A 19,538-nucleotide genomic window follows, 5' to 3' on the forward strand; every position below is an offset into this window, starting at 1 on the left:
ACCCTCTCCAGTGCAACATCCTGGCAAATCTCCTCTGTACCCTCTCCAGTGCAACATCCTGGCAAATCTCCTCTGTACCCTCTCCAGTGCAACATCATGGTAAATCTCCTCTGTACCCCTTCCCATACAAACACATCCTTCCTGTAATGTGGTGACCAGAACTGCACGCAGTACTCCAGGTGTGGTCTAACCAGTGTTTTATACAGTTCAAGCATAACCTCCCTGCTCTTGTATTCTATGCCTCCTACCGTGAAGGAGTTCCGAGTAGAGCGCTTGCTTTGGGAGTCTCGTGTCTGGGGCATGCGGACAATGTGGCCCTGCCCAGCGGAGCTGGTCGAGTGTGGTCAGTGCTTCGATGCTGGGGATGTTGGGCCTGGTCGAGGACGCTAACGTTGGTGCGTCTGTCCTCCCGGGGGATTTGCAGAATCTTGTGGAGACATCGTTGGTGGTATTTCTCCAGCGACTTGAGGTGTCTACTGTACATGGTCCATGTCTCTGAGCCATACAGGAGGGCGGGTATCACTACAGCCCTGTAGACCATGAGCTGGGGGTGAGGTGTCTGCTGTACATGGTCCATGTCTCTGAGCCATACAGGAGGGCGGGTATCACTACAGCCCTGTAGACCATGAGCTGGGGGTGAGGTACCTACTGTACATGGTCCATGTCTCTGAGCCATACAGGAGGGCGGGTATCACTACAGCCCTGTAGACCATGAGCTCTGTGGTGGATTTGAGGGCCTGGTCTTCAAACACTCTTTTTGATGCAGTTGAATCTAAATAATGTCTCCACACCTTCCAATTCTTGCAGCCAATCTCCTAAAGATTTGAAGAAAGAGACGAAGACTGAACCTGGAATGACAGTGTAAGGAATGTTTCACGTAACTCCTGCTCGCATCCCTCACACACATCTCAATGAGTTTCGCACTCGAGAGATTTAATATTTGAATTCACAGAGCCCGATTCACAGGCTCGAAGTCGGCAGTTTTGAGTGTAGGAGCAGGGAGGTCTTACTGCAGTTGTACAGGGCCTTGGTGAGGCCTCACCTGGAATATTGTGTACAGTTTTGGTCTCCTAATCTGAGGAAGGACATTCTTGCTATTGAGGGAGTGCAGCAAAGGTTCACCAGACTGATTCCCGGGATGGCAGGACTGACATATGAAGAAAGACTGGATCGACTGGGCTTGTATTCATTGGAATTTAGAAGAATGAGAGGGGATCTCATAGAAACATATAAAATTCTGACGGGACGGGACAGGTTAGGTGCAGGAAGAATGTTCCCGATGTTGGGGAAGTCCAGAACCAGGGGTCACAGTCTAAGGATAAGGGGTAAGCCATTTAGGACCGAGATGAGGAGAAACTTCTTCACCCAGAGAGTGGTGAACCTGTGGAATTCTCTACCACAGAAAGTTGTTGAGGCCAGTTCATTAGATATATTCAAAAGGGAGTTAGATGTGGCCCTTACGGCTAAAGGGATCAAGGGGTATGGAGAGAAAGCAGGAAATGGATACTGAGGGAATGATCAGCCATGATCCAATTGAATGGTGGTGTCGGCTCGAAGGGCTGAATGGCCTACTCCTGCACCTATTTTCTACATGTCTATGTTTGGTGGGTGGTCCTATATGGGGTGTGTTACCTTACGGTGATGGGATGGAGTTAGTGTCTGTTATTCCGCCGTACGTTGATGGGACACAGGTCTGTGTCTACGATTCCCCTGCACAGTGACGGGACGTGGGTCTGTGCCTGTGTGATTCCCCCGCACGGTGACGGGACACGGGTCTGTGTCTGTGTGATTCCCCCGCACAGTGACGGGACGTGGGTCTGTGTCTGTGATTCCCCCCGCACGGTGACGGGACACGGGTCTGTGTCTGTGATTCCCCCGCACGGTGACGGGACACGGGTCTGTGTCTGTGTGATTCCCCCCGCACGGTGACGGGACACGGGTCTGTGTCTTTTTGATTCCCCCCGCACTGTGACGGGACGTGGGTCTGTGTCTGTGATTCCCCCGCACGGTGACGGGACGTGGGTCTGTGTCTGTGATTCCCCCGCACGGTGAGGGACACGGGTCTGTGTCTGTGATTCCCCCGCACGGTGACGGGACACGGGTCTGTGTCTGTAATTCCCCCCGCACGGTGACGGGACACGGGTCTGTATCTGTGTGATTCCCCCCGCACGGTGACGGGACGTGGGTCTGTGTCTGTGTGATTCCCCCCGCACGGTGACGGGCCACGGGTCTGTGTCTGTGATTCCCCCCGCACGGTGACTGGACACGGGTCTGTGTCTGTGTGATTCCCCCGCACGGTGACGGGACACGGGTCTGTGTCTGTGATTCCCCCCGCACGGTGACGGGACACGGGTCTGTGTCTGTGTGATTCCCCCCGCACGGTGACGGGACACGGGTCTGTGTCTGTGATTCTCGCACAAGTGGTGGGCTCCTGATTTCAATCTTATTACTCTGGGCGTCTGTTAAGGGCTCGCGTTTTTATGGATTATTTTGGGGCAGGTGAATCTAAATAATGTCTCCACACTTTCCGATCATTGCAGCCAACCTCCAGAAGAATCGCCGAAGAATATCAATGAATCGGAAAAGTCAGTGTAAGTAAAGATTCACGTAACTCTTAATCACATCCCTCACAAATATAGAATCATAAAAATTTACCTCGCGGGAGGAGGCCATTCGGCCCATCGTGTCCGTGTTGTGCCGGCCGACCAAGAGCTACCCAGCCTAATCCCACTTTCCCGCTCACGGTCCGTAGCCCTGCAGGTTACGGCACTTCAAGTGTCCATCCAAATGTGGTGAGGGTTTCTGCCTCTACCCCCCTTTCAGGCAGTGAGTTCCCCCCCAGACCCCCACCACCCTCTGGGTGAAGACATTTCCCCTCAAACCCCCTCTAAACCTCCCCCCAATTACTGTCAATCCACGCCCCCTGGTTGTTGACCCCTCTGCCAAGGGAAACATGTCCGTCCTATCCACTCTATCCAGGCCCCTCATCATTTTATACACCTCAATCAGGTCTCCCCTCAGCCTCCTCCGTTCCAAAGAAAACAACCCCAGCCTATCCAATCATTCCTCATCGTTAAAATTCTCCAGTCCAGGCAACATCCTGGTAAATCTCCTCTGTACCCTCTCCAGTGCAACATCCTGGTAAATCTCCTCTGTACCCTCTCCAGTGCAACATCCTGGTAAATCTTCTCTGTACCCTCTCCAGTGCAACATCCTGGTAAATCTCCTCTGTACCCTCTCCAGTGCAACATCATGGTAAATCTCCTCTGTACACCCACCCCAGTGCAACATCCTGGTAAATCTCCTCTGCACCCTCTCCAGTGCAACATCCTGGTAAATCTCCTCTATACCCTCTCCAGTGCAACATCATGGTAAATCTCCTCTGTACACCCACCCCAGTGCAACATCCTGGTAAATCTCCTCTGCACCCTCTCCAGTGCAACATGCTGGTAAATCTCTTCTGTACCCTCTCCAGTGCAACATCCTGGTAAATCTCCTCTGTACCCTTGCCAGTGCAACATCCTGGTAAATCTCCTCTGTACCCTCTCCAGTGCAACATCCTGGTAAATCTCTTCTGTACCCTCTCCAGTGCAACATCCTGGTAAATCTCCTCTGTACCCTCTCTAGTGCAACATCCTGGTAAATCTCCTCTGCACCCTCTCCAGTGCAACATCCTGGTAAATCTCCTTTGTACCCTCTCCAGTGCAACATCCTGGTAAATCTCCTCTGTACCCTCTCCAGTGCAACATCCTGGTAAATCTCCTCTGTACCCTCTCTCGTGCAACATCCCGGTAAATCTCCTCTGCACCATCTCTAGTGCAACATTCTGGTAAATCTCCTCTGTACCCTCTCCAGTGCAACATCCTGGTAAATCTCCTCTGTACCCTCTCTAGTGCAACATCCTGGTAAATCTCCTCTGCACCCTCTCCAGTGCAACATCCTGGTAAATCTCCTCTGTACCCTCTCCAGTGCAAAATCCTGGTAAATCTCCTCTGTACTCTCTCCAGTGCAACATCCTGGTAAATCTCCTCTGCACCCTCTCCAGTGCAACATCCTGGTAAATCTCCTCTGTACCCTCTCCAGTGCAACATCCTGGTAAATCTCCTCTGCACCCTCTCCAGTGCAACATCCTGGTAAATCTCCTCTGTACCCTCTCCAGTGCAACATCCTGGTAAATCTCCTCTACCCTCTCTCGTGCAACATCCTGGCAAATCTCCTCTGTACCCTCTCCAGTGCAACATCCTGGTAAATCTCCTCTGTACCCTCTCCAGTGCAACATCCTGGTAAATCTCCTCTGTACCCTCTCTAGTGCAACATCCTGGTAAATCTCCTCTGCACCCTCTCCAGTGCAACATCCTGGTAAATCTCCTCTGTACCCTCTCCAGTGCAAAATCCTGGTAAATCTCCTCTGTACTCTCTCCAGTGCAACATCCTGGTAAATCTCCTCTGCACCCTCTCCAGTGCAACATCCTGGTAAATCTCCTCTGTACCCTCTCCAGTGCAACATCCTGGTAAATCTCCTCTGCACCCTCTCCAGTGCAACATCCTGCTAAATCTCCTCTGTACCCTCTCCAGTGCAACATCCTGGTAAATCTCCTCTGTACCCTCTCTCGTGCAACATCCCGGTAAATCTCCTCTGCACCATCTCTAGTGCAACATCCTGGTAACTCTCCTCTGTACCCTCTCTAGTGCAACATCCTGGTAAATCTCCTCTGTACCCTCTCTAGTGCAACATCCTGGTAAATCTCCTCTGCACCCTCTCCAGTGCAACATCCTGGTAAATCTCCTCTGTACCCACTCCAGTGCAAAATACTGGTAAATCTCCTCTGTACTCTCTCCAGTGCAACATCCTGGTAAATCTCCTCTGCACCCTCTCCAGTGCAACATCCTGGTAAATCTCCTCTGTACCCTCTCCAGTGCAACATCCTGGTAAATCTCCTCTGCACCCTCTCCAGTGCAACATCCTGGTAAATCTCCTCTGTACTCTCTCCAGTGCAACATCCTGGTAAATCTCCTCTGCACCCTCTCCAGTGCAACATCCTGGTAAATCTCCTCTGTACCCTCTCCAGTGCAACATCCTGGTAAATCTCCTCTGCACCCTCTCCAGTGCAAGATCCTGGTAAATCTCCTCTGTACTCTCTCCAGTGCAACATCCTGGTAAATCTCCTCTGTACTCTCTCCAGTGCAACATCCTGGTAATTCTCCTCTGCACCCTCTCCAGTGCAACATCCTGGTAAATCTCCTCCTCTGCACCCTCTCCAGTGCAACATCCTGGTAAATCCCCTCTGTACCCTCTCCAGTGCAACATCCTGGTAAATCTCCTCTGTACCCTCTCCAGTGCAACATCCTGGTAAATCTCCTCTGTACCCTCTTCAGTGCAACATCCTGGTAAATCTCCTCTGTACCCTCTCCAGTGCAACATCCTGGTAAATCTCCTCTGCACCCTCTGCAGTGCTGGTCAAGTGTGGTCAGTGCTTCGATGCTGGGGATGTTGGCCTGGTCGAGGACGCTAACGTTGGTGCGTCTGTCCTCCCGGGGGATTTGCAGGATCTTGCGGAGACATCGTTGGTGGTATTTCTCCAGTGACTTGAGGTGTCTACTGTACATGGTCCATGTCTCTGAGCCATACAGGAGGGCGGGTATCACTACAGCCCTGTAGACCATGAGCTCGGTGGTAGATTTGAGCGCCTGGTCTTTTTGATACAGGTGAATTTAAATTATGTCTCCACACTTTCCAATTCTTGCAGCAAATCTCCTGAAGATTCGAAGGAGAAAAGTGAACCTGAAATGTCAGGGTAAGTAAAGATTCCCGTAATCCCTGATCCCACCCCTCACACACATCTCTACGAGTTTCACACACAAGGGATTAGATATTTGAATGCACAGAGCCCGACTTTCAGGTTCAAAGTGGGCAGTTTGGGGGGGTCCTATATGGTGTGTATACTGCGTGTGATCAATCCGTGTTGGAAGTGCATCGCGTCTCATATCAGACTAGGAGGCCAAGCAGCTCTTTGTAACATTTAAATAAATGTCCTACGCAGATCTGTACATTTCATCCGTGTCTGTGTTACCTCACGATGACGGAACGTGGGTCTGTGTCTGTGTGATTCCCCCCGCACGGTGACGGGACACGGGTCTGTGTCTGTGATTCCCCCCGCACGGTGACGGGACGTGGGTCTGTGTCTGTGCGATTTCCCCCGCACGGTGACGGGACGTGGGTCTGTGTCTGTGATTCCCCCGCACGGTGACGGGACGTGGGTCTGTGTCTGCGATTCCCCCGCACTGTGACGGGACGTGGGTCTGTGTCTGTGCGATTTCCCCCGCACGGTGACGGGACGTGGGTCTGTGTCTGTGATTCCCCCGCACGGTGACGGGACGTGGGTCTGTGTCTGTGTGATTCCCCCCGCACGGTGACGGGACACGGGTCTGTGTCTGTGATTCCCCCCGCACGGTGACGGGACGTGGGTCTGTGTCTGTGCGATTTCCCCCGCACGGTGACGGGACGTGGGTCTGTGTCTGTGATTCCCCCGCACGGTGACGGGACGTGGGTCTGTGTCTGTGATTCCCCCGCACGGTGACGGGACGTGGGTCTGTGTCTGTGTGATTCCCCCGCACGGTGACGGGACACGGGTCTGTGTCTGTGTGATTCCCCCCGCACGGTGACGGGACGTGGGTCTGTGTCTGTGCGATTTCCCCCGCACGGTGACGGGACGTGGGTCTGTGTCTGTGATTCCCCCGCACGGTGACGGGACGTGGGTCTGTGTCTGTGATTCCCCCGCACGGTGACGGGACGTGGGTCTGTGTCTGTGCAATTTCCCCCGCACGGTGACGGGACGTGGGTCTGTGTCTGTGCGATTTCCCCCGCACGGTGACGGGACACGGGTCTGTGTCTGTGTGATTCCCCCCGCACGGTGACGGGACACGGGTCTGTGTCTGTGATTCCCCCGCACGGTGAGGGGACACGGGTCTGTGTCTGTGTGATTCCCCCCGCACGGTGACGGGACACGGGTCTGTGTCTGTGTGATTCCCCCCGCACGGTGACGGGACACGGGTCTGTGTCTGTGTGATTCCCCCCGCACGGTGACGGGACACGGGTCTGTGTCTGTGTGATTCCCCCCGCACGGTGACGGGACGTGGGTCTGTGTCTGTGATTCCCCCGCACGGTGACGGGACACGGGTCTGTGTCTGTGATTCCCCGCACGGTGACGGGACACGGGTCTGTGTCTGTGATTCCCCCGCACAGTGACGGGACCCGGGTCTGTGTCTGTGATTCCCCCCGCACAGTGACGGGACGTGGGTCTGTGTCTGTGCGATTTCCCCCGCACCGTGACGGGACGTGGGTCTGTGTCTGTGTGATTCCCCCGCACGGTGACGGGACGTGGGTCTGTGTCTGTGATTCCCCCCGCACGGTGACGGGACGTGGGTCTGTGTCTGTGCGATTTCCCCGCACGGTGACGGGACGCGGGTTTGTGTCTGTGATTCCCCCGCACGGTGACGGGACGTGGGTCTGTGTCTGTGTGATTCCCCCCGCACGGTGACGGGACGTGGGTCTGTGTCTGTGCGATTTCCCCGCACGGTGACGGGACGCGGGTTTGTGTCTGCGATTCCCCCGCACGGTGACGGGACGTGGGTCTGTGTCTGTGTGATTCCCCCGCACGGTGACGGAACGTGGGTCTGTGTCTGTGTGATTCCCCCGCACGGTGACGGGACGTGGGTCTGTGTCTGTGATTCCCCCGCACGGTGACGGGACACGGGTCTGTGTCTGTGATTCCCCCGCACGGTGAGGGGACACGGGTCTGTGTCTGTGATTCCCCCGCACGGTGACGGGACACGGGTCTGTGTCTGTGATTCCCCCGCACGGTGACGGGACGCGGGTCTGTGTCTGTGATTCCCCCGCACGGTGAGGGGACGTGGGTCTGTGTCTGTGCGATTTCCCCCGCACGGTGACGGGACGTGGGTCTGTGTCTGTGCGATTTCCCCCGCACGGTGACGGGACGTGGGTCTGTGTCTGTGTGATTCCCCCCGCACGGTGACCGGACATGGGTCTGTGTCTGTGTGATTCCCCCCGCACGGTGACGGGACGTGGGTCTGTGTCTGTGATTCCCCCCCACACGGTGACGGGACGTGGGTCTGTGTCTGTGTGATTCCCCCGCACGGTGACGGGACACGGGTCTGTGTCTGTGATTCCCCGCACGGTGACGGGACACGGGCCTGTGTCTGTGTGATTCCCCCGCACGGTGACGGGACACGGGTCTGTGTCTGTGATTCCCCCGCACGGTGACGGGACACGGGTCTGTGTCTGTGATTCCCCCCGCACGGTGACGGGACACGGGTCTGTGTCTGTGTGATTCCCCCCGCACGGTGACGGGACACGGGTCTGTGTCTGTGTGATTCCCCCCGCACGGTGACGGGACACGGGTCTGTGTCTGTGATTCCCCCCGCACGGTGATGGGACGTGGGTCTGTGTCTGTGATTCCCCCGCACGGTGACGGGACGTGGGTCTGTGTCTGTGTGATTCCCCCCGCACGGTGACGGGACGTGGGTCTGTGTCTGTGATTCCCCCGCATGGTGACGGGACGTGGGTCTGTGTCTGTGATTCCCCCCGCACGGTAACGGGACTTGGGTCTGTGTCTGTGATTCCCCCCGCACGGTAACGGGACGTGGGTCTGTGTCTGTGATTCCCCGCACGGTGACGGGACGTGGGTCTGTGTCTGTGTGATTCCCCCCGCACGGTGACGGGACACGGGTCTGTGTCTGTGTGATTCCCCCGCACGGTGACGGGACACGGGTCTGTGTCTGTGTGATTCCCCCGCACGGTGACGGGACACGGGTCTGTGTCTGTGATTCCCCCCGCACGGTGACGGGACGCGGGTCTGTGTCTGTGATTCCCCCGCACGGTGACGGGACGTGGGTCTGTGTCTGTGTGATTCCCCCCGCACGGTGACGGGACGCGGGTCTGTGTCTGTGATTCCCCCCCGCACGGTGACGGGACGTGGGTCTGTGTCTGTGATTCCCCCCGCACGGTGACGGGACGTGGGTCTGTGTCTGTGATTCCCCCCCGCACGGTGATGGGACGTGGGTCTGTGTCTGTGATTCCCCCGCACGGTGACGGGACGTGGGTCTGTGTCTGTGATTCCCCCGCACGGTGAGGGACGTGGGTCTGTGTCTGTGTGATTCCCCCGCATGGTGACGGGACGTGGGTCTGTGTCTGTGTGATTCCCCCGCACGGTGACGGGACGTGGGTCTGTGTCTGTGATTCCCCCCGCACGGTAACGGGACGTGGGACTGTGTCTGTGTGATTCCCCCCGCACGGTGACGGGACACGGGTCTGTGTCTGTGTGATTCCCCCCGCACGGTGACGGGACGTGGGTCTGTGTCTGTGTGATTCCCCCGCACGGTGACGGGACATGGGTCTGTGTCTGTGATTCCCCCGCACGGTGACGGGACGTGGGTCTGTGTCTGTGATTCCCCCCGCACGGTAACGGGACGTGGGTCTGTGTCTGTGATTCCCCCGCACGGTGACGGGACACGGGTCTGTGTCTGTGTGATTCCCCCGCACGGTAACGGGACGTGGGTCTGTGTCTGTGATTCCCCCGCACGGTGACGGGACACGGGTCTGTGTCTGTGATTCCCCCGCACGGTGACGGGACGTGGGTCTGTATCTGTGATTCCCCCCGCACGGTGACGGGACGTGGGTCTGTGTCTGTGTGATTCCCCCGCACGGTGACGGGACGTGGGTCTGTGTCTGTGATTCCCCCCGCACGGTGACGGGACGTGGGTCTGTATCTGTGATTCCCCCCGCACGGTGACGGGACGTGGGTCTGTGTCTGTGTGATTCCCCCGCACGGTGACGGGACGTGGGTCTGTGTCTGTGATTCCCCCCGCACGGTGACGGGACGTGGGTCTGTGTCTGTGATTCCCCCCGCACGGTGACGGGACGTGGGTCTGTGTCTGTGATTCCCCCGCACGGTGACGGGACACGGGTCTGTGTCTGTGTGATTCCCCCGCACGGTGACGGGACGTGGGTCTGTGTCTGTGTGATTTCCCCGCACGGTGACGGGACGTGGGTCTGTGTCTGTGTGATTCCCCCCGCACGGTGACGGGACGTGGGTCTGTGTCTGTGTGATTCCCCCCGCACGGTGACGGGACACGAGTCTGTGTCTGTGATTCCCCCCGCACGGTGACGGGACACGGGTTTATGTCTGTGATTCTCCCACAAGTGGTGGGCTCATGATTTCAATCTTATTACTATTTGTGTCTGTTAAGGGCTCGCGTTTTTATGGATTATTTTGGGGCAGGGAAATCTAAATAATGTCTCCACACTTTCCGAACATTGCAGCCAACCTCCAGAAGAATCGCCGAAGAATATCAATGAATTGGAAAAGTCAGTGTAAGTAAAGCTTCACGTAACTCTTAATCACATCCCTCACAAACATAAAATCATAAAAATTTACAGCACGGGAGGAGGCCATTCGGCCCATCGTGTCCGTGTTGCCCCGGCCGACCAAGAGCTACCCAGCCCAATCCCACTTTCCAGCTCTCGGTCCGTAGCCCTGCAGGTTACGGCACTTCAAGTGTCCATCCAAATGTGGTGAGGGTTTCTGCCTCTACCACTCTTTCAGGCAGTGAGTTCCCCCCCAGACCCCCACCACCCTCTGGGTGAAGACATTTCCCCTCAAATCCCCTCTAAACCTCCCCCCAATTACTTTCAATCTGTGCCCCCTGGTTGTTGACCCCTCTGCCAAGGGAAACAGGTCCGTCCTATCCACTCTATCCAGGCCCCTCATCATTTTATACACCTCAATCAGGTCTCCCCTCAGCCTCCTCTGTTCCAAAGTAAACAACCCCAGCCTATCCAATCTTTCCTCATCGCTAAAATTCTCCAGTCCAGGCAACATCCTGGTAAATCTCCACTGCACTCTCTCCAGTGCAACATCCTGGTAAATCCCCTCTGTACCCTCTCCAGTGCAACATCCTGGTAAATCTCCTCTGTACCCTCTCCAGTGCAACATCCTGGTAAATCTCCTCTGTACCCTCTCTAGTGCAACATCCTGGTAAATCTCCTCTGTACCCTCTCTAGTGCAACATCCTGGTAAATCTCCTCTGTACCCTCTCCAGTGCAACATCCTGGTAAATCTCCTCTGTACCCTCTCTAGTGCAACATCCTGGTAAATCTCCTCTGTACCCTCTCCAGTGCAACATCCTGGTAAATCTCCTCTGTACCCTCTCCAGTGCAACATCCTGGTAAATCTCCTCTGTACCCTCTCCAGTGCAACATCCTGGTAAATCTTCTCTATACCCTCTCCAGTGCAACATCCTGGTAAATCTCCTCTGTACCCTCTCTAGTGCAACATCCTGGTAAATCTCCTCTGCACCCTCTCTAGTGCAACATCCTGGTAAATCTCCTCTGTACCCGCTCCAGTGCAACATCCTGGTAAATCTCCTCTGTACCCTCTCCAGTACAACATCCTGGTAAATCTCCTCTGTACCCTCTCTAGTGCAACATCCTGGTAAATCTCCTCTATACCCTCTCCAGTGCAACATCCTGGTAAATCTCCTCTGTACCCTCTCCAGTGCAACATCCTGGTAAATCTCCTCTGTACCCCCTCCAGTGCAACATCCTGGTAAATCTACTCTGTACCCTCTCCAGTGCAACATCCTGGTAAATCTCCTCTGTACCCTCTCCAGTACAACATCCTGGTAAATCTCCTCTGTACCCTCTCCAGTACAACATCCTGGTAAATCTCCTCTGTACCCTCTCTAGTGCAACATCCTGGTAAATCTCCTCTGTACCCTCTCTAGTGCAACATCCTGGTAAATCTCCTCTGTACCCTCTCTACTGCAACACCCTGGTAAGTCTCCTCTGTACCCTCTCCAGTGCAACATCCTGGTAAATCTCCTCTGTACCCTCTCCAGTGCTGGTCGAGTGTGGTCAGTGCTTCGATGCTGGGGATGTTGGCCTGGTCGAGGACGCTAACGTTGGTGCGTCTGTCCTCCCAGGGGATTTGCAGGATAGAAACATAGAAACATAGAAAATAGGTGCAGGAGCAGGCCATTCAGCCCTTCTAGCCTGCACCGCCATTCAATGAGTTCATGGCTGAACATGAAACTTCAGTACCCCATTCCTGCTTTCTCGCCATACCCCTTGATCCCCCTAGTAGTAAGGACTTCATCTAACTCCCTTTTGAATATATTTAGTGAATTGGCCCCAACCACTTTCTGTGGTAGAGAATTCCACAGGTTCACCACTCTCTGGGTGAAGAAGTTCCTCCTCATCTCGGTCCTAAATGGCTTACCCCTTATCCTTAGACTGTGACCCCTGGTTCTGGACTTCCCCAACATTGGGAACATTCTTCCTGCATCTAACCTGTCTAAACCAGTCAGAATTTTAAATGTTTCTATGAGGTCTCCTCTCATTCTTTTGAACTCCAGTGAATACAAGCCCAGTTGATCCAGTCTTTCTTGATAGGTCAGTCCCACCATCCCGGGAATCAGTCTGGTGAATCTTCGCTGCACTCCCTCAATAGCAAGAATGTCCTTCCTCGGGTTAGGAGACCAAAACTGTACGCAATACTCCAGGTGTGGCCTCACCAAGGCCCTGTACAACTGTAGCAACACCTCCCTGCCCCTGTACTCAAATCCTCTCGCTATGAAGGCCAACATGCCATTTGCTTTCTTAACCGCCTGCTGTATCTGCATGCCAACCTTCAATGACTGATGTACCATGACACCCAGGTCTCGTTGCACCTTCCCTTTTCCTAATCTGTCACCATTCAGATAATAGTCTGTCTCTCTGTTTTTACCACCAAAGTAGATAACCTCACATTTATCCACATTATACTTCATCTGCCATGCATTTGCCCACTCACCTAACCTATCCAAGTCACTCTGCAGCCTCATAGCATCCTCCTCGCAGCTCACACTGCCACCCAACTTAGTGTCATCCGCAAATTTGGAGATACTACATTTAATCCCCTCGTCTAAATCATTAATGTACAATGTAAACAGCTGGGGCCCCAGCACAGAACCTTGCGGTACCCCACTAGTCACTGCCTGCCATTCTGAAAAGTACCCATTTACTCCTACTCTTTGCTTCCTGTCTGACAACCAGTTCTCAATCCACGTCAGCACACTACCCCCAATCCCATGTGCTTTAACTTTGCACATTAATCTCTTGTGTGGGACCTTGTCGAAAGCCTTCTGAAAGTCCAAATCTACCACATCAACTGGTTCTCCTTTGTCCACTTTACTGGAAACATCCTCAAAAAATTCCAGAAGATTTGTCAAGCATGATTTCCCTTTCACAAATCCATGCTGACTTGGACCTATCATGTCACCATTTTCCAAATGCGCTGCTATTACATCCTTAATAATTGATTCCATCATTTTACCCACTACTGAGGTCAGGCTGACCGGTCTATAATTCCCTGTTTTCTCTCTCCCTCCTTTTTAAAAAGTGGGGTTACATTGGCTACCCTCCACTCGATAGGAACTGATCCAGAGTCAATGGAATGTTGGAAAATGACTGTCAATGCATCCGCTATTTCCAAGGCCACCTCCTTAAGTACTCTGGGATGCAGTCCATCAGGCCCTGGGGATTTATCGGCCTTCAATCCCATCAATTTCCCCAACACAATTTCCCAACTAATAAAGATTTCCCTCAGTTCCTCCTCCCAATAGACCCTCTGACCCCTTTTATATCCGGAAGGTTGTTTGTGTCCTGCTTAGTGAATACCGAACCAAAGTACTTGTTCAATTGGTCCGCCATTTCTTTGTTCCCCATTATGACTTCCCCTGATTCTGACTGCAGGGGACCTACGTTTGTCTTTACTAACCTTTTTCTCTTTACATACCTATAGAAACTTTTGCAATCCGCCTTAATGTTCCCTGCAAGCTTCTTCTCGTACTCCATTTTCCCTGCCCTAATCAAACCCTTTGTCCTCCTCTGCTGAGTTCTAAATTTCTCCCAGTCCCCGGGTTCGCTGCTATTTCTGGCCAATTTGTATGCCACTTCCTTGGCTTTAATACTATCCATGATTTCCCTAGATAGCCACGGTTGAGCCACCTTCCCTTTTTTATTTTTACGCCAGACAGGGATGTACAGTTGTTGTAGTTCATCCATGCGGTCTCTAAATGTCTGCCATTGCCCATCCACAGTCAACCCCTTAAGTATCATTCGGCAATCTATCCTAGCCAATTCACGCCTCATACCTTCAAAGTTACCCTTCTTTAAGTTCTGGACCATGGTCTCTGAATTAACTGTTTCATTCTCCATCCTAATGCAGAATTCCACCATATTATGGTCACTCTTCCCCAAGGGGCCTCGCACAATGAGATTGCTAATTAGTCCTCTCTCATTACACAACACCCAGTCTAAGATGGCCTCCCCCCTAGTTGGTTCCTCGACATATTGGTCTAAAAAACCATCCCTTATGCACTCCAGGAAATCCTCCTCCACCGTATTGCTTCCAGTTTGGTTAGCCCAATCTATGTGCATATTAAAGTCACCCATGATAACTGCTGCACCTTTATTGCATGCACCCCAAATTTCCTGTTTGATGCCCTCCCCAACATCACTACTACTGTTTGGAGGTCTGTACACAACTCCCATTTAACGTTTTTTGCCCTTTGGTGTTCTGCAGCTCTACCCATATAGATTCCACATCATCCAAGCTAATGTCTTTCCTAACTATTGCCTTAATCTCCTCTTTAACCAGCAATGCTACCCCACCTCCTTTTCCTTTTATTCTATCCTTCCTGAATGTTGAATACCCCTGAATGTTGAGTTCCCAGCCCTGATCATCCTGGAGCCACGTCTCCGTAATCCCAATCACATCATATTTGTTAACATCTATTTGCACAGTTAATTCATCCACCGTATTGCGGATACTCCTTGCATTAAGACACAAAGCCTTCAGGCTTGTTTTTTTAACACCCTTTCTCCTTTTGGAATTCTGCCGCACAGTGGCCCTTCTTGTTCCCCGCCCCGGGCCTCTCCGCCCCCCACCCCCCCCCCCCCCCCCATCTCCCCTCCGTCTCCTGCCTCTGCCTCCCTTTTGTCTCCCTCTGTCTCCCTGCATTGGTTCCCATCCTCTTGCCATATTAGTTTAACTCCTCCCCAACAGCACTAGCAAACACTCCCCCTCGGACATTGGTTCCGGTCCTGCCCAGGTGCAGACCGTCCCCCAGAACCGGTTCCAATGCCCCAGGAATTTGAATCCCTCCCAGCTGCACCACTGCTCAAGCCACGTATTCATCTGCGCTACCCTGCGATTCCTACTCTGACTAGCACATGGCACTGGTAGCAATCCTGAGATTACTACTTTTGAGGTTCTACTTTTTAATTTAGCTCCTAGCTCCTTAAATTCGTTTCGTAGGACCTCATCCCTTTTTTTACCTATGTCGTTGGTACCAATGTGCACCATGACAACTGGCTGTCCTCCCTCCCATTTCAGAATGTCCTGCACCCCCTCCGAGACATCCTTGACCCTTGTACCAGGGAGGCAACATACCATCCTGGAGTCTCGGTTGCGGCCGCAGAAACGCCTATCTATTCCCCTCACCATCGAATCCCCTATCACTATCGCTCTCCCACTCTTTTTCCTGCCCTCCTGTGCAGCAGAGCCAGCCACGGTGCCATGAACTTGGCTGCTGCTGCCCTCCCCTGATGAGTCATCCGCCTCAACAGTACCCAAAGCAGTGTATCTGTTTTGCAGAGGGATGACCACAGGGGACCCCTGTACTACCTTCCTTGCACTGCTCTTTCTGCTGGTCTTCCATTCCCTATCTGGCTGTGGACCCTTCTCCTGCGGTAAGACCAACTCACTACACGTGATATCACGTCATTCTCAGCATCGTGGATGCTCCAGAGTGAATTCACCCTCAGTTCCAATTCCGCAACGCGGACCGTCAGGAGCTCGAGGCGGACACACTTCCCACACACGTAGTCGTCAGGAACACCGGAAGTGTCCCTGAGTTTCCACATGGTACAGGAGGAGCATCTCACGTGACCGAGCTCTCCTGCCATGCCTTAAACCTTAGATACACTTAAAGTGGTAATAACAATGTTAAAGTTTACTTACTGATATAAAAAATAAAAAGAAAAGCTACTCACCAATCACTTACCCCATTGGCTGTGACGTCACCTTTTGATTCCTTTCTACTTCTATTTTGCTTTCTCTCCCGCTGTAGCTGCACAAGTCACGCCTTTTATAGGCCGCTCCGACACTAACTCTCGAGCTCCCGCTGGGCCTTTATAGGCCGCTCCGACGCTGCTCTCGCCTCTCGCCAAGGATCTTGCGGAGACAGCGTTGGTGGTATTTCTCCAGCGACTTGAGGTGTCTACTGTACATGGTCCATGTCTCTGAGCCATACAGGAGGGCGGGTATCACTACAGCCCTGTAGACCATGAGCTGGGGGTGAGGTACCTACTGTACATGGTCCATGTCTCTGAGCCATACAGGAGGGCGGGTATTACTACAGCCCTGTAGACCATGAGCTCGGTGGTAGATTTGAGCCCCTGGTCTTTTTGATACAGGTAAATTTAAATTATGTCTCCACACTTTCCAATTTTTGCAGCAAATCTCCTGAAGATTCGAAGGAGAAAAGTGAACCTGAAATGTCAGGGTAAGTAAAGATTCCCGTAACCCCTGATCCCACCCCTCACACACATCTCTACGAGTTTCACACACAAGGGATTAGATATTTGAATGCACAGAGCCCGATTTTCAGGCTCAAAGTGGGCAGTTTGGGGGGGTCCTATATGGTGTGTATCCTGCGTGTGATCAATCTGTGTTGGAAATGCATCGCGTCTCATATCAGACTAGGAGGCCAAGCAGCTCTTTGTAACATTTAAATAAATGTCCTACGCAGGTCTGTACATTTCATCCGTGTCTGTGTTACCTCACGGTGACGGGACGCGGGTCTGTGTCTGTCCAATTTCCCCTGCACGGTGACGGGACACGGGTCTGTCTGTGTGATTCCCCCGCACGGTGACGGGACACGGGTCTGTGTCTGTGATTCCCCCGCACGATGACGGGACACGGGTCTGTCTGTGTGATTCCCCCGCACGATGACGGGACACGGGTCTGTGTCTGTGTGATTCCCCCGCACGGTGATGGGACACGGGTCTGTGTCTGTGATTCCCCCCGCACGGTGACGGGACACGGGTCTGTGTCTGTGTGATTCCCCCGCACGGTGATGGGACACGGGTCTGTGTCTGTGATTCCCCCCGCACGGTGACGGGACGTGGGTCTGTGTCTGTGTGATTCCCCCGCACGGTGACGGGACGTGGGTCTGTGTCTGTGTGATTCCCCCGCACGGTGACGGGACGTGGGTCTGTGTCTGTGTGATTCCCCCGCACGGTGACGGGACGTGGGTCTGTGTCTGTGATTCCCCCGCACGGTGACGGGACACGGGTCTGTGTCTGTGTGATTCCCCCGCACGGTGACGGGACGTGGGTCTGTGTCTGTGTGATTCCCCCGCACGGTGACGGGACGTGGGTCTGTGTCTGTGATTCCCCCGCACGGTGACGGGACACGGGTCTGTGTCTGTGTGATTCCCCCGCACGGTGACGGGACGTGGGTCTGTGTCTGTGATTCCCCCGCACGGTGACGGGACGTGGGTCTGTGTCTGTGTGATTCCCCCCGCACGGTGACGGGACACGGGTCTGTGTCTGTGTGATTCCCCCGCACGGTGACGGGACGTGGGTCTGTGTCTGTGTGATTCCCCGCACGATGACGGGACGTGGGTCTGTGTCTGTGATTCCCCCGCACGGTGACGGGACACGGGTCTGTGTCTGTGTGATTCCCCCCGCACGGTGACGGGACACGGGTCTGTGTCTGTGATTCCCCCCGCACGGTGACGGGACACGGGTCTGTGTCTGTGATTCCCCCCGCACGGTGACGGGACACGGGTCTGTGTCTGTGTGATTCCCCCCGCACGGTGACGGGACGTGGGTCTGTGTCTGTGTTTCCCCCCGCACGGTGACGGGACGTGGGTCTGTGTCTGTGTGATTCCCCCGCACGGTGACGGGACGTGGGTCTGTGTCTGTGTGATTCCCCCCGCACGGTGAGGGACGTGGGTCTGTGTCTGTGTGATTCCCCCCGCACGGTGACGGGACGTGGGTCTGTGTCTGTGATTCCCCCCGCACGGTGACGGGACACGGGTCTGTGTCTGTGTGATTCCCCCCGCACGGTGACGGGACGTGGGTCTGTGTCTGTGATTCCCCCCGCACGGTGACGGGACACGGGTCTGTGTCTGTGTGATTCCCCCCGCACGGTGACGGGACGTGGGTCTGTGTCTGTGATTCCCCCGCACGGTGACGGGACGTGGGTCTGTGTCTGTGATTCCCCCGCACGGTGACGGGACACGGGTCTGTGTCTGTGATTCCCCCGCACGGTGACGGGACGCGGGTTTATGTCTGCGATTCTCCCACAAGTGGTGGGCTCCTGATTTCAATCTTATTACTCTCTGTGTCTGTTAAGGGCTCGCGTTTTTATGGATTATTTTGGGGCAGGGGAATCTAAATAATGTCTCCACACTTTCCGAACATTGCAGCCAACCTCCAGAAGATTCGACGAAGAATATCAATGAATCGGAAACGACAGTGTAAGTAAAGCTTCACGTAACTCTTAATCACATCCCTCACAAACATAGAATCAGAGAAATATACCTCGCGGAAGGAGGCCATTCGGCCCATCGTGTCCGTGTTGTGCCGGCCGACCAAGAGCTACCCAGCCTAATCCCACTTTCCAGCTCTCGGTCCGTAGACCTGCAGGTTACGGCACTTCAAGTGTCCATCCAAATGTGGTGAGGGTTTCTGCCTCTACCACCCTTTCAGGCAGTGAGTTCTCCCCCAGACCCCCACCACCCTCTGGGTGAAGACATTTCCCCTTAAGTCCCCTCTAAACCTCCCCCCAATTACTTTCAATCTGTGCCCCCTGGTTGTTGACCCCTCTGCCAAGGGAAACAGGTCCGTCCTATCCACTCTATCCAGGCCCCTCATCATTTTATACACCTCAATCAGGTCTCCCCTCAGGCTCCTCTGTTCCAAAGTAAACAACCCCAGCCTATCTAATCTTTCCTCATCGCTAACATTCTCCAGTCCAGGCAACATCCTGGTAAATCTCCTCTGTACCCTCTCCAGTGCAAAATCCTGGTAAATCTCCTCTCTACCCTCTCCAGTACAACATCCTAGTAAATCTTCTCTGCAGCCTCTCCAGTGCAACATCCTGGTAAATCCCTCTGTACCCTCTCCAGTGCAACATCCTGGTAAATCTCCTCTGTACCCTCTCCAGTGCAACATCCTGGTAAACCTCCTCTGTACCCTCTCTAGTGCAACATCCTGGTAAATCTCCTCTGTACCCTCTCCAGTGCAACATCCTGGTAAATCTCATCTGTACCCTCTCCACTGCAACATCCTGGTAAGCCTCCTCTGTACCCTCTCCAGTGCAACATCCTGGTAAATCTCATCTGTACCCTCTCCAGTGCAACATCCTGGTAAATCTACTCTGTACCCTCTCCAGTGCAACATCCTG

General features: G+C 54.0%; 1 protein-coding gene across 4 annotated transcripts in view; it reads left to right on the forward strand.

Moving 5' to 3' along the window:
• The window catches only part of LOC139257730 (uncharacterized), a 138,523-nt gene that overhangs the window by 48,003 nt on the left and 70,982 nt on the right, over window positions 1-19,538 (forward strand). For 3 of the 4 annotated variants that reach the window (XM_070874596.1, XM_070874597.1, XM_070874599.1), the window contains 6 exons: window positions 808-861; window positions 2,541-2,591; window positions 5,748-5,795; window positions 10,340-10,390; window positions 16,579-16,626; window positions 18,559-18,609. In XM_070874596.1, the coding sequence (XP_070730697.1) occupies window positions 808-861; window positions 2,541-2,591; window positions 5,748-5,795; window positions 10,340-10,390; window positions 16,579-16,626; window positions 18,559-18,609 (303 nt within the window). The remainder of the gene's footprint in view (window positions 1-807; window positions 862-2,540; window positions 2,592-5,747; window positions 5,796-10,339; window positions 10,391-16,578; window positions 16,627-18,558; window positions 18,610-19,538) is intronic. The other variant, XM_070874598.1, reaches the window with a different exon arrangement.

Source organism: Pristiophorus japonicus, unplaced genomic scaffold (assembly GCF_044704955.1).
Source record: "Pristiophorus japonicus isolate sPriJap1 unplaced genomic scaffold, sPriJap1.hap1 HAP1_SCAFFOLD_901, whole genome shotgun sequence".
Taxonomy (NCBI): domain Eukaryota; kingdom Metazoa; phylum Chordata; class Chondrichthyes; family Pristiophoridae; genus Pristiophorus; species Pristiophorus japonicus.